Genomic DNA, 23,722 nt, shown 5'->3' with positions numbered 1-23,722 from the left:
TATTTAATTGAATAATTAATTTTAATTAATTAATATGAAGTGTTTTTAAGGGTGTTTTTCGAAAATGGGCCTTTGTGGGTATTTTAATCACCGGGTCGTATTTTTAATCGGTACGCAAAATTAATCAAATGGGGGAATATTTTGAGGGTACGGGAAATATTTTCAAAAATGTACCTAAATGAAATATTTTTCAAGAGTGTTATTGGGCTTGATGGGTTGGTTTTAATGCCTAATGGGCTCAAAACTCTTTTAATTTTTAATTAGGGCCCATTAGTGCTTTGTAATCCATTTAAACTCTACCTAAATACATCTAACCCTAATATCATTAAGTGGCTGCCCCTCCCCTTCAACTTTTACAGCAAAAACCAGCAGCCCCATCGGTTTCCCTCCATTAATTTCAAGCAAGTTTCCTCCCCGCTCCTCTATTACTTCTCCGACGCGCGTATCTTCACGTTTGTGAGCATAAACACGATTAAGGCACGCCATGTATTTTACTTTTCTCATCATTCATGTCGTATGTACGCTGATATGTGTGCTTTGTGTGTTTAATGTTCGGTCCTTGCATGGTATTTCCTTTATGGCTTCGGTTGTCATGATTTACGCATATAATCTTTTCACCTCTCACGTTTTTGTTGCAATGGTGCAAGGTGCTGCCGAGTAAGGGTCCTAGGGGGCTTTACATGTCGATAAGTATGGTGTCACAAGGCTGGAGTCGCGACTTGGTGGTGTGTGTTGAAGGCCGAGAGGTTGTAGTGAGGCGGCTAGGGTTTCTTTGTTTTTACCTAGAATTCGGGCACGCATGGTGTGTCGGTATGCTTAGGGTTAGCCCAGTGGGGGTCCTATGTGGTCGTTCATGGTCCTAGGGTGGCTAGCTAGGGTCCGACCTTGGTGGTTTGGGGCTTGAGTCGAAGGGATCGTGGGTAAGGCTCGAGTAGGGTGAAGGGAGCATGTTCAGTAAAATTCCAGCAATATTTCGGGGCCATTCGAGGGACTTAGGTGGTCTAGTTTTTGTGGTTTAAGGGCTGGTAGGGCTCGGTTGATTCACGGTTTAAGTTGGGAAAAATTCGATTAAGTTTCGGGTAGTTTCGGATTAAAACCGGACCCCGGTCCAAGTTTTAAAACGAATTGTTTATGTTTTTAAACGGGATCGAGTTTACATCTAATAAATGCTTATAAATATGTTTTGAGGTGTTTTGAGCTTCGTGTTGAAATTTGGAGGTCCAGGGGTAAAATGGTCATTTTGGGTTTCCAGAGGTAAAATGATCATTTTGCACACAAGTCGAGTTTTTAGTCTTGCAGCGCCCTGATCACAAATTTTACATGTTTTAAACGTTTTGTTATCATGGATACGACTTTTAATGTAAATATGCAAAATACTTTCCATGCTTGATTTTAAGGAAAATTTACGTATATGCATGTTTTATTAAGTGATGAATATGATGGCATGTTTTTTAAGGAAGGGAGTAGGTTGTGACTAATACGAATACGTTAATACGATGATATGTAAGGCCAAGGCTCAGTGAATGGGTAATACTGTCGCTGATGTCCCCGTTGCCGGGTACCGCGGTTACACGTAAATGGATCCATCGCCTAATACGATGATATGAAAGTCACAGCTAATGAATGAAATTCAAATTAAGAAAAACGAACATGTATATGTTGATATGTTGAGTTATGTTATGAAAAGGGTTATGCTTTAACAAGTCATGATTATGCATACGATTTTACAAGTTCATGAAACGTTTCTTTATTACCGTACTTTTCATTGTTGCTTGTTATATATATGTATTTGCTATTAACGTTACAGGTGTGTTGAGTCTTTTGACTCACTAGGTGTGAATGATGCGGGTGAGCATGTCGATGAGGAGGATGGAGGTGCCGAAGTCTGAGTAGGTAAGACTGGATGTGCGCACATGACCCGAGGACCATATTTTCCGCATTTCATGTTTTTGAGTTAGGAGTGGATATGAATATTTGTTTACGTTTGTTTTTACATGTTGAGGATTTTGTCAAGATTTTTACTTGTTTCTTATTTGCATGATTTTGAAACGTAAGTCTAGGTTTGTTGACTTGTCTTTTATTTAAACTGCAGTATTTTATTGATTACGATTAATTTTGAAATGTGTATTTTCTGCAGTATTGCATGCATGAAAAATCTTGAATTTCGAAAGTATGTTTATAAATAAAAAAAAATTAGTAGTATTTTTAAGTAGTAGATGTTTCAGAAGCTCTTTTAGCCATCAGCACCTCACACGAACTTGGCATTCTTCTACGTCAATGAGGTGAGTGGCACTACAATAGAAGAAAATCCCTGAATGAATTTTCTATACTAACCCGCTAAGCCCAAGAAACTGGGGATTTTTTATGCGTTCTTCAGCTCAACCCATTCTTTAAATGTTTCTGCTTTGGACGGATCAACTTCAATTCCACTATTAGAAATAACATGTCCCAAAAATGCTACCTTCTCTAACCAAAATTCACATTTGCTGAATATTGGAAACAACTTTAGATTCTGCAACACTTGCAATGTAGTACGCAAATGCTAGCTATGATCCTCCTGGTTTTTCGAATAAATGAGGATGTCATCTATGAATAAGATGACAAAATGATCCAAGTAAGGCTGAAATAGCGATTCATGAGATCCATGAATATCTCTGGATCATTCGTCAATCCAAACGGCATCACTAGAAACTCATAATGCTCATAGTGAGTGCTGAAGGTTGTCTTGTGCACATCTGCGTCTTTCACTCTCAGTTGATGATACTCGGAGAGAAGATCTATTTTGGAAAACACAAAAGCTCTTTGCAATTGATTGAATAAGTGCTCGATCCTAGGCAATGGACATTTATTCTTCACTGTAACTCTATTCAGCTCCCGGTTGTCGATGTAAAGCCTCATAATGTCATCCTTCTTCATCACGAAAAGTACAGGTGTGCCAAGGTAAACAACTAGGGCATATGAATCCTTTATGCAATATCTCCTATATTTTTTGTTTGAGGTCCTTCACCTTTGGGGGTGCTAATCGATACTGTGCCTTGGATATTGGCAAGGTACCCGACATAAGATCAATGAAAACTCCACCTCGCGCTCAGGTGGGATACCCGCAATTTCGTCAGGAAAAGCGTCTAGAAATTCTCTGACAACTGGAACGTTTGCTATTATCTGACTGGTAGTACCAGGGGCTGAAATAATGCTCGCGAAGAACACCTTGCACCCCTTAAGCATAAGATTCCTCGCCTGAAGACATGATATCATCTGCTGGGTGCTGTTGCAACCACTTGGCTTGAATACAAACTCCTCCTTGCCCAATGGTCTGACCCTCACTGATTTTCATTGGAAGTCGATCGTTACTCCATTATTTGACAACCAATACATTTGTAGAATGATGTCAAACTCAGGCATCAACAATACTATAAGGTCAACGTAGACTGTGTGGCCCTGTAGCTCGAGACTCAAGTCTCTAACCACACTAGAAGTAGACAATTCCTCCCCAGATTGAATGGTCATAGAATAACTCACATCTAGCTTAGTGGGCTTGTCTCCCAAATAAGTCACAAAGCCATCCAATATAAAACAATGAGTAGTACCGGAATCTAATAAAGCGTTTGTGGCTACTCCCGCTATATGGATCCTCCATGAGATAATATTAACATACACTCAACCCAACAATTCTCAAAAATGACTAAACACAATCTCATGCACAGGCTGAATCAAATATCCTAAAGTTCTCATGAAAATTTTAAAATTTAGCCTACTAATATACCCTAAAAATTCAAACCATGCATAATAAATTCCAACAAATAATGCAGTGCTAAATAAATTATATTACCTATAAAGATTGTAGTGTCTATGTCTGCCTCCTTGGTATGCATCGCAAAGACTCGGCCCTGAGTCAGGTGCTTCCTCTGTGGACAGTTCTTAAGCATGTGTTCAGTGGATCCACACTAGAAGAACTTGTCTGAATCCCATATACACTCTCCTTCATGCTTTGGCTGCACTTTTGGGCACACCGGATATTTAACAAGTTTCTGAGCGACCTTCTTCTGCTGAAACTATCACTGAGGCGCCTGTAAAGGCATCTTGTCCTTCCTCTAAATCTCAATGTCCTTCTGCTCTTGTTCGGCCACCAAAGCCCTGGTCACTACAACAGGATAAGTCGGAGGACCAGCTATGCGAAAATCACGGCACAAGATAGGCCGTAATCCATCCATGAAGTGCCTCAGTTTCTCCCTGACTTCATTAGCTATCAGGGGCACGAAGTGACACCCCTGCTCGAACTTTCTCACGAACTCCTCCACACTGCGATCTCCTTGCCTCAACGCCATAAACTCCCTGGTCAACCTGAAGCGTACCTCATCAATGAAGTACTTGGAGTAAAATACCTCCTTGAAGCCTTCCCAAGTCAGGGTCTACAGATTCACCAACACTGATGCTCCTTCCCACAATAATCGAGCATCATCCTTCAGCAAGTAAGTGTCGCACCTAACTCTGTCAGCATCCAACAGTTCCATAAAAGTAAAGATCGCCTCTATGGATTTAATCCATCTCTCAGCCGCCATAGGATCAGTCGTACCCCCAAAATCCTCATGGTTCATCTTACATAATCGCTCATACACTGCCTCAGGATTCGCTCCCCGATCCACCTCATCATTGTTCCTCGCAAACTGTGCGAAGAACTGAGTCATGCCCGCAAGCATATAAGTCTGAAGGTCTGGTGGTGGGCGTGGAGGGGAAACTCTCTACTCATCACGAGGCTCATGGCTCTCACGGCCAATCATACTTCAAGGAGGCATAATTTATCATAATTTAACCCAACACGTAACTAACATGCATAACCGAACTATTCATATAACATGATAAAACTGTTCAAAACTAACTTAAAGTTTAAAGAAACTCGTACTTAACACTTAATGCATTTAAAACCGTAAAAATTTACAGACTTGAGGCGTGACTTCCTGAACTTCTTGCAACTAGCAGTAGGCACAACCCTATATCAAGAAACCTTGCACTCTGATAGCAACTATGACGAACCGTGTCTTAATATATTATAAAATATAACTCATAAAATATAGTTAATATAAATTAACGGTGAGCATAACTCGTACTTAACACTTAATGCCAATTGGTATCAGATTGCTGCCAAGATCTATATAAGTCCAGGAGGTCTTGGGTTCTAATCCTGGGAAGGTAAAAACTCCAGTGTCTGGGCTGGATAAGTCCTATGTGTAATGGTGCGTGGGTATGGGCCGAGGCCCATGCTATGCCATGGCTCACGACCGTTACAATAAAATTGGTACCAGGATTGCTGCCAAGATCTATATAAGTCCAGGAAGTCTTGGGTTCTAATCCTAGAAAGGTAAAAACTCCAGTGCCTAGGCTGGATAAGTCCTATGCGTAATAGTGCGTGGGTATCGGCCGAGGCCCATGACCGTTACAATAAAATTGGTACCAGGATTATTGCCAAGATCTATATAAGTCCAGGAGGTCTTGGGTTCTAATCATGGGAAGGTAAAAACTCCAGTGCCTGGGCTAGATAAGTCCTATACGCAATGGTGCGTGGGTATGGGCCGAGGCCCATGCTATGCCATGGCCCATGACCGTTACAATAAAATTGGTACCAGGATTGTTGCCAAGATATATATAAGCCCAGGAGGTCTTGGGTTCTAATCCTGGGAAGGTAAAAACTCCAGTGCCTGGACTGGATAAGTCCTGTGCGTAATGGTACGCGGGTATGGGCCGAGGCCCATGCTATACCATGCCCCATGACCGTTACAATAAAAAGACGCCTTTTATTGTAACGGTCATGGGCCATGGCATAGCATGGGCGAATAAATTCGAAACTTAATATTTTCTTTCAATTCTTAAACATAAACTTTTCATACCTTAACTACCCCTGTGAGCCACGAAACATCCCGCATGAACCCATGGTTCGAACAATCTCCTTTGACCCTAGCCAATTTGAACCCTAAACTCTAAGTCAAGCCACGGCTCCCAAGCACCGAGCCACCCTCAAGCCACCTAGGACCAGACCTAACCTTGACCCTCCTGGACCCTACATGAACCCTGTTGGCCCAGCGAACCATCCATGCGTAAGACTCCTAAGTCGCGGCCCTGCCTCATCAAGTCACCATGTACCGTTCTGCACCAGACCGTGTCCTAACTCCAAGCCATACTCCCTAGATCCTACTGGACCAGCCTAGACCCCTAGACCATCCGCGAGCCCCTTTGATGTCGATCAAGCCGTGCACGTGCATTGGGAGGAGTCCTAGGATATGGGGACTCTACCCTCCTGGATCTAGCCACCATCCAGCCTACCTAGGGACCCTTCCTCAACTGCACCAGACCCTGTTGAGACAGCCTCTGACCGGCCCTAACCCTACGCGTAGCCCCTCAAACTCCCATGGTCGAGCCTCAACCTTCATGAAACCGTAGGTTCGTTTCTTCCTAGCCAAGCTCAACTCCAGCCCTCGTTTTGTACCTTAAAGACTTTTTTCCTAGCCCTTAAACACGTCCTATTGGCAGCGTGTCCTTGGAATTCATAACGTTTTTCAAACAAGCGTAAAATCATCAAAACTTTGAAAATATTTGTTATATCGTTAAATGGTTCATGCTTCAATATTTTTCATGCAAAAATAATTAAAACAAGCATAATACGATTTGAATATTGCGTCAAAGAAATTTAGAAGCATGCTTTTGCGTTTTAAAACGCTCCAATATATGATCGCTGGCGTGGGGTGCGAAGAAGGACGAACGAGCGACGAGGAATCCTTGTTTTTTCCTCCTCAAAATCTCGAAATTTAGACTCTACTATTTTTAGAAAAAATTAATCATATTTAATCGATTTAATAAGCCTTGAAAAAATTTATTGAAAAAAATATTTTATCTTGGTCGTCGTCGGTCTCTTTTCCCTAGCCTATTATCGAATATTCGGATAAAATCTTCAATTCTCATGAAATCATGTAATCTAATCATTTAATCATGCAATTAGACATATAATCATATAATATACATCAGGTAAGCATTTAAAATCAATTAAATAAACGATTAAGCAATTGAACACATTTGCATGCATGTGGTTTACGTGGGTTGAATTTTGGACATTACAATAAGACTTGATAAAGCACTTTAAATTGCATAAATAAATTTATATTTAAAATAATTTAACACATAGCATGTATTACTTAGATTATTAGTTGAATAAATACATTAATTCAATCATACATGGGATTTATATGTATTAGTTTTTGAACACTACACCCTGTTTCCGAGCCCAACTATTTAGTAAGGTGTCCGAAACTAGGAGTCTGAGCTCATGAATTTCTAACAGGGTCGGTCGGACCCCTCAACCATATTTACTAAAGGTCCGACTTGAAACATCTGCCTTTCTTAATGTTAAAAGTGATAAATATTTTTTAAAAAAAACATAACATGAAATGGTCGAACCTTTACCAACACATGAAAATATTTTTATAAAATATTTTGCCCACTTAAAAATAAAACATCAACCAACTAGTATTTAAAAATCATGAAATCGCCAATTGTTTTACCAAACCTAATAAGCAATAAACGTGAAAAATATCATCCTCTCAAAAATCATTCAAAAGCATAAATAAATAGTCTTAAAAATATTTTAACGTGAATCGTATTATAAATCATAATTGCGGAAAAGTAGAAGCGCTGGTCCTCGGGTCGGTGCACCTTCAGTCCAGTCAGGTCAACCATCAAGACCTCCCTCAAACTCACTTGCATCAATCACACCTAGTGAGTCTAAAGACTCAACACACCATAATATTGATAACAAGTAATACGTATAAAATCACATGCAACAGTGAAAGATATTTTTACGTAAAACTAACATTTTCATGATTTGCATAACATAAACCTCAACCTTTTTCCTTTACCTCATTCATAACATGTATCCTTTTATCATGATCATAAATATTTTCTTTTTATTGAATTTAGATCGTTAATTGTGATTTTTCTCATCCTCAAAAGGTCGATGGATCCATCTACATGTAACCACAGTATTGGGTGGCGGAGACATCAGCGACGATATCTTGTCCACTGAGCCTTGGCCTATCCTCATCGAATGGAAATACGATCGTCGGGCTCCCTCTGAGGCTTTTTCCCATAAATAGGCTCCCTCTGAGGCCTTTTCCCTCGCGATATTCTCATTCTTACCTCAAATCCTCATATCCTCAATAGTCACAATTACTTCATTTTCTTACAACGTTTTTACATTTTCATCACTTTACAAAAATCATGAATTTGATATCCCTTTTTCCTTTTAAAAACAAGCATGCAACATAACTTTTTAACTTTATCGTTTCACAGTAATTTCCATGAATAAATCATAAACTTCCATAAATCTTTAACATGACCATTTCAGCATATAAAAATCCTTAAACATTTAAAATGATCATACTAACATATAAAACATTATTCAGAGCACTGCCATGACATTTACTAATTTTTGGTGTAAAAAGACCGTTTTACCCATGAACGTAACATTTCACGTTTTTGACTTTCTCTTGATTTCATTGATTCTAACATGTCCCAGTTAATTATTTAAACTTAAATTAAAATTCTCATAATTTTATTTAACTTAAAAACTAGGCTTTTTAATTAATTCGTGATTAGTCGTTTTGAAGGCATTTTATTCCCGAAAAATCACAAACTATTCCTAACTTTAAAACTTTGACGTTTTATATTATTTTATCCCTCGTGAACCACGACTCGACCCTCTGTGAGCCGTGTTTCGATTAATTTACAAAGGATCAAACCCTAGACCTACACTTGAGTCACCATCGAGCCATGATGGATTTTTGTCGAGCCAAGCTCGAGCCCTCTCGAGCCAACACCTATCCAGCCTCCCCCTGGACCCATATGACCCCATGAACCTGACCCTATCCCCAACCGTGAGCCACAGCCCCAGTTGCAACCCTCGGTCGAGAGTTCACCTTGGCAAGGACTCCTTAGCTTCGCTCCTAGGACCTAGCCGACGCCCCGATCCCTGAACCAACATGTTGTGCACCCACCTAGGACCCTAAGGATTCACCCTAGCCCAGCCCTTGAACCCCAGACCGAGCCAACTTCCCTGCGCGAGCCGCTGAACCCTGCGCTACACATGAAGCTCTCGGCATGCTAGTTGTAGAACCCGTAAATTAGACTACGTATAAGCCATGCATAATTCTAGTATTTTAAATTAAAATGATTTTATTGCATTAGTATTTAAATTCTTCCTTTAAATTTAATTATTTTATGCAGTAGTTTAACTATTATCTTTTCAGTTAAATAAGTGAGGCCGGACTGGAGTTGGAGTTTTGAGATAAAATTTAATATTAAGAAAACATTCCCAGAGTTTATTTTAGCTAACTAGTAAGTTAATTTAAGGTAAAAGAATGTTTAAGGAATTATTTAAGTAACTTGAGGTAAGTAGGAAATAAGTTCATTTAGGTTCTATAATTAATGTGTTAATTCACTAAATTATTTAAAGGACAGGTAAGGCTCTAAAGATTTAAAATACACTAACTAAGCAATATTTTCCCTCCATTTTTATTGCAATTTTCGGCCACCCCATAGGTGATCTTTGACAATTCACCAGCTTTGACTCAGTCCTTGTTATTTCTTAGTATGATAACCCTTCATTTTTTTTAATCACCATTTAATTATTAATCCATCATTATCCTAGCCTTGGTGGACATGAAGAATCGGTCCTTTACACCTCCATTATCCCTCCAAGAATATTTGATATCAAACCATTTCAAATTCAAAAGGGAGCAAGACTTGGTCATGCCATTTGAATCCCTTTTATATTGCAACTCCCCTCCATCTCTCCTAACCATTATTCCCCCTCCTCACCACCGAAATTCAGAGAGAATTGAGAGATAAAAATCGTGAGAAAGCCTTAGAAAAACAAGAGAGAAATCGAGTAGAAGCAAGAACAAGAAGATCACTCCGTCTCCTCCGCGCCGCGTCGTCGTTTCGTTCGTTTTTCTTTCAAAACGAACCAAGGCATGTCTATATTTCTTTCACTCCTCAATCAAGCCATATTAATATTTTAAAACATCATACTCATGATTTTTTTTTGAAGCAAAAACCGAAATACATAAGAAGCATTTTTCAAAAATCATGTGCAGAATTTTACGGTCACTTCATTGCTTCACGGTTTTGGGTATTGTTTGATGGTTTCAGGTGGTTGGCTCTTGTCCAAGCTCCCAAGACTGCATCTAGACATGTACTAGGACATGTTAGGATCATATTGGTCCAATATTTCAAGCCCATGCATGCTGGAAATCGGATATGACAGCAACTCCCTCCTAGTGTCACTTGTGGTTCGATTTTGTCACCTTGCTGTCAAGGGGAGAGTTTCTGATCTTGGCTGCCCTAAGGGCCTATAGCCATGGTTAGAACACCCCCTTATCATGTCTAAGACGTGACCAAGTCGCCCTTTCGAGGCTTGGCCCATGGTGGAATCGGTTTTCAAATCAAAACAAGAACAGCCCCTTCAATCCCCATTTCATTTCTGCATGTGTCCCTCGGTTTTTTGGTGGTTTGGAGTGGACCTTGGTTGGCCTCTGGCCCTTAGCCCTGGTTTACACCATACCCCATGATGTCTAGATCAAGCCATGGTCAACCATATGGCCATTGGTGTGATGCATGACAGGAACAAAACAAAATTTCAGAAACATTACCGTACAGATTTTCGAGTTCTCGGTTGAAGCTTGGTGTTGTCCTAGGTGTTGGATTGGATTGTGGTTGGCCAAGGGCCCTTAGCCATGGTTCAGGCCACACCTTAGGATGTTGGGAAGAGGCTCTGGTCGGTGGTTCAAGTCCCAATGACCAATAGTCTCGCAAACGAAGCGATGTAAGTACAGGTGCGATTGCTGGAATTTCTGGACAGCAACTTGCTGCTTCGGTTCAGAGGCTCGTTCGAGTTCTTGGTTGGCTTTTAACTATAGCCTTGGATTGGACAGTGCCTCACCAAGTTGGGAAGGTCGTGTTTTTTTCCTTTCGTGATTCGGATAAGTTTAGAGGTCGTACGAGAAATTACGGTGCGATGTGCCAAATTGACTCTCGAAAGAGCGTTTCATGTTTTGGCCACCATTCACCAAAATTTCGGCCCTTACCATTTTAGGAGCATTATTTCATCATTTTAAGTGTATTTTAATCATGACTAAATGATGGTTCGGTGTTGGTTCGGGTTGGCACGGAGTCATGATTAAATACGAAGTCGTTGGGCGTAATTGTCTCGTTTTGGATTCAATTACAAAGTTTGGTCAAGAAAATCATTTGCATATTTTTCATGTTAAATTTAGGTCGCAGCGAGCTTGGGAACGATCCAATCCATGTGGTAAAATAATATAGGATATTTAATTATGTCGTTTAATTATATTACGTGCATAAAAATATAAAATATTCATTTTTTTGAGATTTATGCGATATTGCTTGTGGTCATTTCACTATCATGGGATTATTGTATCACCCGGTGGTCACTTACCGGTTCAGTTCAGTTCCACCCAGTATACTGTGGCATTAGTCTGATCAGACGATCATTACTTCACCCGGTGGTCACTTACCGGTCAGTTCAGTTCAGTTCAGTGCAGGGGCCACTTGCGTAGAACATAATCTCAACAGAAAATTTATGACATGTTATGTTATGACAGGGCTCGATTAAGCAAACATTTCACTTATGATTTTCAGTCAGTTAAGCACGTATTATAATTGCTCGTGATAAGTTATTTTCGCGTTATGGCTCATGACATGATATTTTTACTCCCATGCAATTTTATTATATTATTTACTCGTTATTTACGATATATGCATGCTGAGTCTTTAGACTCACTAGACTTGATTGTTGTAGGTACTGATGAGGTCGGGACCGAGGGCGGGACCAGTGAGCTAGCTTGGGTCGGCAAGTAGTGGAACCCGAGGACCTCATTTACAGCATTTACCATTTTTATGCTTAAACATTTTTATCAGTTGTTGGATTACTTTAACTTGTTATTTTGTGAACAATAATTTCTTCCGCTGCTATTTTGAACATTAAACTTGATTTATCAGTTTATTTTGTGAATGAGGCATTTTAATTATTTTAAAAAGAAAATTTTAAATTTTTCCGCAAATTTTCAAACACGAATTTTCGGGCCATTATACTAGGACTCCTTCCCGAGCCCTAAACTTGAGTCCTAGCATGGCTAGGACTCTCCCCTTGACCCATGACAGACACTAGCCGAGCCCTGACCCAAGCCAAGACCAAGCCAACCCCCATACAAGAAACCTGAACCCTTATGACTCCCATTACAGATTTTTGCACCAGCATGATTCCTTCGATTATGCAGTGTTTAGGGTGTGGTTCTAAGACTCTAAATCATGTAAAAACTTGGCTTGATCATGTCCTAATCATGGCAGCTCTTTGAAGCACATAAAAACATGTTTTTGAAACCTTAAATCATGAATTTTACACATGGTTATGCAATAATACGAAAATTTCATATGAACTTCAAGCTTTTCATGCAAACATAATTTAAAATACTAATACGATATGATAGACGAGAAAACGAGATGTATGGCATACCTTTTCGTAATTTACGCACGAATACACATTGACGACGAAGAACGGCGACGAGGAGAGTCTAGGCTTGAATTTTCCTCCAAACCTCACGATTTTTCCCTTAGATTCTTCGTGTGGTGTGTGTTGTGAATTAGTGGAGAGAATTATGAAAAAGTGACGTGAGAATACTTGTAGGGTTTGGGGTGATTAACACTTTAAATATGCTTAATTAGTCACTAATAAGGTTTAGGCCCATTAGATAGGTAATTAGGCCCATTAGTGCTTAATTAAGGTTTTAAAAATAATTTTGTTTAGGAAAGTTTGTGAATTTATTAACCGGATTGCTAATACGTTTGTATTTTTTTTGTAAAATCAACACCGATAAAATTTACGCCCCGGCGTATAAAATCACATCAAAACTCTTTATTTTCAAAAATAATAAAAAGCATCAATCATATTTTAAATAATTAAAAACAATTATTTAATAAAAACATTTTCTATTTTTCAGCCATCGGTCTCCGTTCCTCGATCGCAACTCGAATAACCTTTAAAAATATATTTTAATACAACCATGTAGAAAAATATATTTTAAACATGCAAATATGCACCACATAATTAATTCATGCAATTAAAACATTTAATTAAAATACATAAGGAATTTAATAATTGCATGCATGTGATTCGCGTGGATCTTAAAAATTTTGGGGCGTTACACGACTATTTTCTAAAAGTTTGAGCCCAATGATGTGGCCGGGAAATCCGAGCTCTGACATAGTTAGGAATATGAAGACATATTCGTTGATAAATGAGAAACTCATATAAATACAAGATTCGATCAAATCTCATCGAGATAAGGCAAAGGTCCTAGACACCATCAAGAGCTCTAGGAATCATGGTTAAGAAGTTCTCTCATCTGATGTGTCCTATCTCAAGTAGAATTCTAATCTAGCAAGAATCTTTACTCCTACAAGGTAACTAACCGGTCATTAATCTATAAATATAAGGTATCGGCTACGATTTTAATCACTCGCATTCTCTTGCTCACTTATCATTACTGTATCTCACTATTAAGTTTATTCTTCGAACTGACTTAAGCATCAGAGGGTTATCACGTCGGAAAACCCTCTGGCGCCCCTTAACCTTACTTTTTATGTATACAATTCAGGGCACCGACCTGATCCACTCACTGCGAAAATTTTAAAACATGTTCTACAGACTGAATTCGAGATAAAGTTTTGATATAATCAAAATTATTATTTAATATCGAATAAAATGTTAAAACATGAAAAAATTTGATAATATTCAAATATATATATATATTTACATATTCATGAGAAATAGAATTATGTCCCCACAACCACTTTTCTACTCAAAAACTTGGATTCTAATCTGGATGCTGACATTGATGTCACAATGTCGACATGATCAACATTCATGTTGTCACCAAGTATAATATAATTTTTTTAAAAAATTTAAACAGTAACTCAATAGTTGATTATTTGGTGAATTGAATATTTGATTAATTTTATTTTAAAATATCGTTTCATCCACACATGTTATTTAATTTTCCATCAAACTGAAACTACACCTCTTTTCAGTTTCTCGCACAAATAAAATAACAATCTTCTCAAAACTCTATGTATCGAATTTATTGTTAATTTTTATAAATGCAACGAGTACGCTTAGCCCAGCTAGTCTAGTCATCCTACTATGCCATCACATTAATTAAATTTCCAAAATTTCGAAGTAAAATAATAATCTACACTAGATAGATAGATAGATAGATAGATAGATAGGTAGATAGATAGAAATCCCCCATTTGCCACTGAAGATTACAATACAGCCCGTCAATCTCTGTATATTTTACTTGCAACGTGTGTTAGATTGCTAAGGTTGGAGAAACATTAATTAATGGGAAACACGAGAATAGAATCGTTGCCGGAGGAATGCATGGCCCACATCCTGTCGTTCACTTCTCCTCGCGACGTATGTCGATCATCCACGGTCTCTTTGTTTTTCCAGGACGTAGCGGATTCCGACCAGACGTGGCAGAAATTCCTGCCGTCGGATTACGCAGATATCGTGTCCAGATCAGTTCACGAGATGAAGTTCTCTTCCATGAAGGATTTGTTTCTGAAGCTCTCTTCGACTCCGCTTCTGATTGATGGAGGCCTCAAGGTAAAATCAATAGCTCGAAATTGTTGTTTCAAAATGATCTCGACATATATAATCACACAGATTTTAAAAGTTTTCTCTGATATAATGATTCATATAGCTTGAAAAACATTTCAAATACAAAAGTTCAAACAAACAAACATCTTTCAGTTGGATAACATCTTGAATTAGGCTCCATCAAAATGTGATTCTTGACTGGATTTTTTTTTTTATTTTCTTCTAAAGAAACTTTGTTACTACAAATATACCTACATATGGCACGCAATGGGTATCCGAATTAAGATGAGTGGATATGGATGGATAATGGGTATTGACTTTTTACTTTATTTTTATATTTATTTGGACAGGTTTCGATTGGGTACCAGGTTTTATTCCCGGACCTAGCGTTCTTAGTTTAGAGTTTTGTGATTCTGTAATACGCATTAAAGTTTAGCTTAATGAGATGATGTTACTTACTAGTTAATTTGATCATATTAATTTTGTTATACGTGTAATTTCGTCCAAACCTTGTATTTGATTTTTGTTATAAATGTATTAGTGAAAAACTATATAATATATATATATATATATATATACACACACACACACACATATGAAAAATAGTATAAACTAGTAAAAGATGTACACACGTTGTATGTGTTATTATTATTTTTAATTTGATCAAATAATATTAAACAAATAAAACGAAATTATTTTCAATTTAGAAGAGTTGTTCGATTTAAAAAAGAAATTTTGTTTATAATTTTTTCTATGTAAAATATGGAGTGAATTAAGGATCGTAAGAAGGGTAATTATGAAACTAAATATTTTGGTGTCTTTTAAGATAGTTACTGTAAGAACTCACACTTAATAATATAGTATAGATTGTATAGACATGTGACCAATAGTTCCACTAATTTCTGGTATGAGTCAAAATGGGTATGAGTTTAGATGTAAACGGGTTTTGTACGGGTATGGATTGTTCATATGTATTTTGCAAATGCAGACTTTTTCAGTAGATAAATATACAAATAAGAAATGCTACATGCTGAGTACGAAAGAACTCTCAATTACTTGGGCTAACAATAATCTCAACTGGTGCCGGAAACCCCTCCTCCAGTCAAGGTCGTCCATTTTTCAACCAAAATCTCCATTTTGTATCTATATTCAAACATGAAACTTTTATATGTTTTTCTAATTCATTCAGGTTTCCAGAATCAGTTGAACTGATAATGGTGAGTTGGTTAGAAATACATGGGAAAATAGGCACTCGAATGTTGTCTTCAAACACGATTTACGGAGCGTACCTCGTTTTTCAACTCGCGGACCGTGCTTTCGGGTTAGGGACGTCGCCTTCGGAGGTTATTGTTGAAGTCGGAGGTAAAAGAACTCAAGGATCGGTCTATCTAAAATTGGGAAACGAGGATCAGCGCCAACTTTGTGTGCGTGCTGATGGATGGTTGGAGGTAGAATTGGGAGAATTCTATAACGATTGGATCGGGGGTTGCGAAAATGAGGTGAAAATGTGGTTGAGAGAAATCAAAGGTGAGCATCTCAAAGGAGGTCTTCTTGTTGAAGGTATGGAGATTAGACCTAAGCGTTCGAATTCAAAATACATGTAATTTGGTATCATGGTTGTGAATTCATGTTATTTTATGCCAAGACATCTTTTACCAACATTTATATTACGCCCGAAGCTCGCCAGGAGCACCATCGTACAAACTAATGCATTGACGTACGCGTTTCGTGTTAATATAATATTTTTTTATAATTCATTTGATTTATATTTAAATGAGGATCAAAATATAATTATAAAAAATAATGAGAGATTACACTGTAATTTTAAAATATAAATTAAAAATAAAAGAATAAAAAAAATGATCTCAGTGAGAATTGAACATATAACCTAAATTTTAAGAAATAATTACTCTATCCGCTGAACTACAGATAACTTGCATTAAAATTTTAACATTTTATTAATATATATAATTATTAAAACAAACCATGATACCAAAGTTAGTTACTCTAAGAGTCTCAAACATAATAAAATAGTATAGAAGTATAGATTAGGAGTTTACAGTAAGTATTTTGGTACGATGACTCGAATCTTAAAAAATCTCGAAAATTACTAAAGATAACCATAAATTTTAAAATTAACAACAATGAACTTATTTAAAGACTATTTTGATTGATAATGAAAAATATCATTTTAAAAAAATCCTAAAGTTATCTGTTTTAATATAATATAATATCTGATTTTTTTAACGTAAAAAAAATTTATACAAAAAATAAAATTTATTCTCGTATAACGTGTGTACAATCGTACAACGTGTGTACAAGATTATTAATTTAGAAAAAAAATATCTGTGTGCAGGGGGAGGTAGTCAATTGAATCATTGATTTTCAATTCATTATTTGAATATATTTAGTTGTTGAATAAATTCATGACAAATATCTCACCGATCGTATTTTGTGAGACGGATCTCTTATTTGGGTCATTCATGAGAAAATATTACTTTTTATTGTGAATATTCGTAGGATTGACTCATCTCACATATAAAATTTCGTGAGATCGTCTCACATCAACTCTATTCTAAATTCATTTAAGGCGAATTTTTTATTCAAATTCCTTGGAAATTGGTTTTAAAAAGTTTCAAACATCTTGTCACAACCTTGTAGATGAGTGCTGTAAACCTCAGGCGTGGGCTCCATTCCCACGTATAACAACTTCCCCACATAGCACTCAGGCGTGGGCTCCATTCCCACGTATAACAACTTTCCCCATTAGCCACCCAACTCCAAGTTGTGCGTTAAAAACAATAATTTCATTTCATATTAATTTAGTATAAATTATAATGATCTCGGGAAAATTGTCAAATGGACTTCTAAGTTAATCTATTTAGGGGTTATCATCATTATTTAAGTAGTCAAAATTATGTCAAGGTCCTATAAGTTGATTTTTTTGAATTTTAATCTTATTTCAAAAGATGGTTAATGTAGAATGGAATACGTCAAAATTACAAATGATAGATCAATATTTTGATATCATTTAAATATTTTTCGAAATCACGTCATTATCCTACGAAAAAAGACTAAAAAAAAAAAAAATCATGCTACATGATCACGACCCAATTCTGACCACTTGGATGGAGAAAAATTCAAAATAGTGAACTTCAACATCAAATTTTTCTTTTTTTCCTCAAATTTTAAACATATCTAACATTAATGTCATTTAAAATTCATATTTCCAATTATTCCCTAAATCAAAAACCTCGATCTAAATATAATACTTTTCTCCAAACACTTTTTGAAAATTTTCTATCCTAAAAAATATTTCTATTCAAACCCAACGGTAAAAATTCAGCTCTAAAAATTCAGCTCTTTTGTGTAATTTCAGCAAATAATTTGACAGCCCTTCACATATTTCCAAACAAAGCAATAAATTAGAGTTACGGGGTTTGAAAAAAATTCAGCAAACACATTATTTCAATAGTCCATGTTGTTCTCGCGTATTTTCAGAAGAACTAGAAAGACATTCTCCACTGAGTTGTGACGAATCATATCTTAAAATAATAATACTTTAATATTTACGAAAATAAATTAAATTTTCTTATTAAATAATTTTTTTACAAGTATAACTCTTAAAATAAAATAACGTTCACCACTTATACTGAAATAAAATTAATATTAAAACTACATCACTTGAAATACCAAAACTATAAAATCTTTAATTTAAAATATCCACCATAATATGAAAAGTTTCATAAAAATCTCAACTTACTAGTCACCAAAACCAGTTCAATAAAATTTAGAGAAAATAGTTTTAAATGTGCATAATTAAAATTTCTTGTGAACTACAAGGTCCTCGGGTTAGCACTACTACTAGTCCGAGCGTGCTCAGTGGTCACCGCCTCCATTCTCCTCAACTACATCATCTACATCGATCAAGTCTAGCTATTCTAATGACTCAGCATGCATAAACCGTGAATAACAAGTAATACGTAAATGCATATTTTCATGTAAAAATCGAGTAACACCATGTAATTCAATTGATCGACATAATATCGCGCAAAAACTATTAAAATGCATATCATGATGTGATTGATGAGAAAAATAAGTTATAGGACGTGCCTTTGCATAAATACGCTCGAAAACTTGAAGATACTCATGTAGAACCGCCGGAGAGACGAGGAAGAATTTTTCTTGAAAACCTTGGGGGCTATCGAGTGGCTGCTGCATTTTGAATGAGAAGTTGCTGCTAGAAGAATGGAGAGAGGCGGCCAACATTAGGGTAGGAGCTTAGGGTTTTTGGATGGTGGGTTTAATATAATAACTAGTGAATAATGGGTCCTTAATTAAAAATAATGTGATAAAAAGGATTTTAGGCCCATTATGCAATAAAATAGTTCCATCGAGCCCAAAAACACTCCCGTAAAATATTTTGTTTAGGTACTTTTTCGAAAATATCAACCGAGTCCTCAAAAAGTCCCTCGACTCGTTAAATTTTGCATACCGTTTAAAATATGACTCGACGAGTAAAAATATTCCACCAAGGCCCATGTTCGAAAATCACACTTAAATACACCATATATTAAATAATTAAAAATAATTATTTAATGAAAACATTTTTCCTTAATTATCCTCGGTCTCCGTTCCTCGTTCGAGCGCAAAAACTACTAAAAGCCCATATGCATGAAACTTTAATAAACCATGAATTAAAACACATATTCATGCAATAAATGCATTAAAACCATTTAATAAAACATATAATAAGTTTGATAACTTGCATTCATGTGGTTCACGTGAACCTTCAAATTTTCGACACGCTACAATCTATCCCCCTTAAATTGAATTTCGTCCTCGAAATTTGCTTATCCTCGATATTCAAAAATTTTAGACTCTTAATTCTAGTACCCCCAATAATTCACGCTTCCGCTGCCCTACACTGATAAAATAAGTGTTAAACGGTCCTCATGTTTCCTCAATCCTAATTAATTTGCCTACTAAAACTCTTGTTTGCGCATCTAAACTTAAAACGACCTATGACTACTTAGTTCGATTCTACTATGACCTCGAATTTTGACTTTCCTCGTAATTCCCCATACTAAAATGTATGTCCAAACTTATCGCACCTTAATTTTCTTATACTATACTCATAATGTTCATTGACCTATTACATTAGCATTTATGCAGTTCAAATAAAGAAACCTTAGCACCAAAATTTACTAATCGACTTCTATCCTCGGTAATACACTTAAAAGTTAAACCTTATCTCAACCCCATAATAATATCAGCCTAAGATCCTTGAATCCAATATTATCTTACGGCACCAAACTTACGTAACTTAACTATTTACAAGTACATCTCATATCATTTCAAAAAAAAAAAAAAGTACATCCCATATATAAAATTGTTGCAAATCTTAAATTCGAGGAGTGATAATCCATAAAACCCAAAATTTATAATATCGATCTTCTACCTAAATAATAAAACCCTTCTAGCAGCGATTACATGCTTAAACTATTCTCTTCTCAATTACAATAAAGTTGATGCCTAAGACTCTTGGACTTTCCGCATTGAAACGAATGTTGCATTCTTATGTATCCTCAATTCTTAGTACATATTAGCGTATAAAATTTAATAACTTATCTCATGTTAGCATTAGACTAACTCTAATAATTCAACTTTACTTAAAATTCATAGAATTTTAGAATTATCTTATCAATATTTTGGATTTCTTACTCGATAAAAAAAATCTTAATATTAGTCCATTGGTAACCTACGTGGAACACAACTAATTTTTTTTTGTTTCTATTTTTCCCAAAATATTCGTATGAACACCTATCTCATAAATTTGAAATTCAAGCTTACGCAACTGAAATATTATTAGATAACATAATTCCAACACTCATATTCAATTATTCCCAAGTTTCTTAATAACTTTCCAAAAAATCTTCAAGACAATGTGTCTACCTCATTTATTACTTGCGTCTATCAAATAACCTAACCATCCGTCATACCTCACTTTCTAAAAAGAATTTAACCCTAACAAATGTATAATTTTAACTCTTTAAGATCGTGACTAAAACTTATGATACATCAAACTTAAGTTCCCAAAAATAGGTTAACTAAATGTCTACTCTTATAAATCGACTGATTGATCAACTTTACCTTAAACCATTATCATTCTAAATTCTTAGTTTGCCACAGCATTATTTCACTAGAGCTTAACTTTTAAACCCAATATTGAAACATCATACAATACCCTTGATTGTCATTCCTTATTATACTATAACCCAGATATAACAAGGTTCTAATTATCCCTTCATGCATAAATCACCGAAAATTCCTATTATTTAAACCACCAAGTTCTTAATTATTGCTAAACTAATCTCCAAATTTCTTAACAATTGCAAAATTAATTGCTAATTTCCTCGAAAATTATCCAATTGGTCCTTGATTACAAAATTCGACAATTACCCATAAGTTCTTAGCATTCTTAATTTCATTTTATAGGTTTCTCGTAACCTGAAGTTCAATCATCTTAAGCTTAATAAACCCAAACTTAATTCTCCTAATCAATCTTAAATTCCATCAATACCTAAAATCTCAAATTATATGTTTTTATGCTTATAAATATTTTCGTAGTTTTCAAATCATTGTTCCTTATATGAAATCCTCAAAAATTTATTCAACTAGTAACCACGAACCATCAGTATTTTCTTAGGAAATTTACATGTCCCAAGAGCATTCATAATCTTCATGACTAACTTATGACCCAAAAACTAGAACATCAGTACTGTCAACCAAAAAATCAGTATAGTCAAATCATTTTTAACCATTTCCTAACGTCGATTAGCCAAATTTTTAATCATGTCCAATTCCACCAAAAGGCCAGTTTGCATGAAAATCATATAATTCCTCATTTCATGTCGTAACATGCATTTAGACACATAAACATGTACGGTAAAACGTATATCATGTAAACATGCAGGTGATGGCATAAAAATTTCAAAACATTTAAAACATGTAAACTTACAGACTTGAGGCTTGAAGACTGAGTTGCTGAAGCTAGCGGTGGCACAACCCTATACATGACCGTTGCTCTGATACCAACTGTAACGCCCCAAATTCAACGACTGTCTTTACTGTACCAATACGATTCTTTCCAGCTTGCTTATGTCCTCACCCACACGCACCTTAGAAAACTTCCTAATGGGTCACCCATCCCAAAATTGACCCAAGCCAAGCACGCTTAACTTTTGAGTTTTCATGTGATGAGCTACCGAAAAGAAGATGCACTTTCTTGATTTGAGTATTACATATCAAATCTTTTAAGCACTTCTCAAATGCACAGTCTCATACCTGAACAGTTTCGGAATCCCTCTCCTTCCAGTGTAAGATCGGTTCATTCATGTTCCCTCCGCCTAGAAGTCTGCCAGGAGCCGCTCATTGTCCGTTTAACCTCATGGAACTTGTGATCACTCCCCGACCTCTTCATTCCCGGGCTTCACATGCCCACCAGGTTCCGCTTGGTTCTTCCCCGAACCACACCATACTAGGAGAGGTCGGCTCTGATACTAACTATAACGCTCCAGATTCGACGAATGTCCCCACTGTACCAAGATAAGTCTTTCCAACGTGCTTATGTCCTCACTCACACGCACCCTAGAAAACTTCCCAGGGGGTCACCGATCCCAGAATTGCCTTAAGTCAAGCGCGCTTAACTTTGGAATTCTTATGTGATGAGCTACCGAAAAGAAGATGCACCTTCTTGATATGAGTAATACATATCAAATCTTTTAAGCCCTCCTCAACTGCACAGTCCCATACCTGAATAGTTTTGGAATCACTCTCTTTTCGGTGTAAGATCGGTTCATTCATGTTCCTTCCACCTAGAAGCCTGCTAGGAGCCGCTCATTTTCCGTGCAACCTCATAGTACCGGCGATCGGCCCCCGCCATCTTCAGCCCCGGGCCTCACATGCCTACAAGCTTCTTCTTGGTTCATCCCCGAACCACACTGTACTAGGAAAGGTCGGCTCTGATACCAACTGAAATGTCCACTCATTTTAAAATCCTACTAAAAAATTTTTTAAACAAAAAGGTACGACCGAAAATACTCACACACAACAACATTTTAAAAAGTTAAACATGCGTTTTAAAAGGTCATCCAACCTCTGAATAAAAATAGATGCAGTTAATTAAATCTTAAACTGAAATCAATCTCCTAGTGTACTGATTTAAAAGAGAAAATGGAACAGATAACAAAAGTATTATGCAGAAGAAATGCAAGGTCCTCGGGTTAACATGTACACCCTGAGCTCAGCCTACTCAATCTTCAACGCCTCCAATCTCCTCAAACAAAAGATCGTCTACATCAATCAAGTCTAGTGGGTCTAAAGACTCAACACACCTGAACCTTTATAACAAGTACATATACATATCATGCAACAGTGAAAAGTACCGTAATAAAATACATTTCATGATCTTAAAAGCGTAAACGTAAACATATCGTATCATAGCATAGCGTGTCAAAACATGTCTCATCATAACATCATATATGTGGTCATTATCTTTAATTGAATTCAATTCATTAGTTGTGACTTTCGTATCAGCTCTATCCGATGGATCTATCTACGTATAACCGTGGTACCCGGCGGCGGGGACATCTGCGACAATATTACCATCCACTGAGTCTTGGCCTTACATGTCATCGTATTCGTATTAGTCACAACCAACTCCAATCCTTCAAAAACATTTATTTTTCTCGGGACTAGCAAAACTTCAAGTTTGGGGGGTTTGATAAGTGCAAGAATTGCACTTAATTTATATGTTAATCCATTTGATTTATGTTAGTTTCGAACGGAATTACCCTTGGTTTTTGTTGCTTTTGTGTCGTGCATGGGATAAACAACTATTGGACGGTTTAGAGTATACAGAGGTGCTTTTAAGCGCGAAAATGCGATAGACGAGAGCCGCAGCGCCACAAGGTAGCGCCGCAACGCTCATTTGTT

At 36.6% G+C, this 23,722-nt stretch overlaps 2 protein-coding genes across 2 annotated transcripts; one reads left to right on the top strand and one right to left on the bottom strand.

The window, feature by feature from the left end:
• Positions 1-4,091: 4,091 nt before the first annotated feature.
• Positions 4,092-4,685, bottom strand: LOC142506915 (uncharacterized). The gene is made up of 2 exons (XM_075619485.1): positions 4,426-4,685; positions 4,092-4,341 (listed from the first exon to the last, which is right to left on the bottom strand). Exons 1-2 carry the CDS (start codon positions 4,683-4,685, stop codon positions 4,092-4,094), a joined length of 510 nt encoding a protein of 169 aa, XP_075475600.1.
• Positions 4,686-14,382: 9,697 nt separating this feature from the next.
• LOC142518540 (F-box protein PP2-B15-like) lies at positions 14,383-16,369 on the top strand. Its single transcript, XM_075621331.1, has 3 exons — positions 14,383-14,731; positions 15,714-15,832; positions 15,915-16,369. Exons 1-3 carry the CDS (start codon positions 14,465-14,467, stop codon positions 16,327-16,329), a joined length of 801 nt encoding a protein of 266 aa, XP_075477446.1. The 5' UTR covers positions 14,383-14,464; the 3' UTR covers positions 16,330-16,369.
• The last annotated feature ends 7,353 nt before the right edge of the window (positions 16,370-23,722 follow it).

The sequence above is a fragment of the Primulina tabacum genome, chromosome 1, assembly GCF_025594145.1.
Source record: "Primulina tabacum isolate GXHZ01 chromosome 1, ASM2559414v2, whole genome shotgun sequence".
NCBI classification, from domain to species: Eukaryota; Viridiplantae; Streptophyta; class Magnoliopsida; order Lamiales; family Gesneriaceae; genus Primulina; species Primulina tabacum.
Note: the sequence above shows the minus strand (reverse complement) of the source record. Positions and strands in the feature narration are given on the sequence as shown.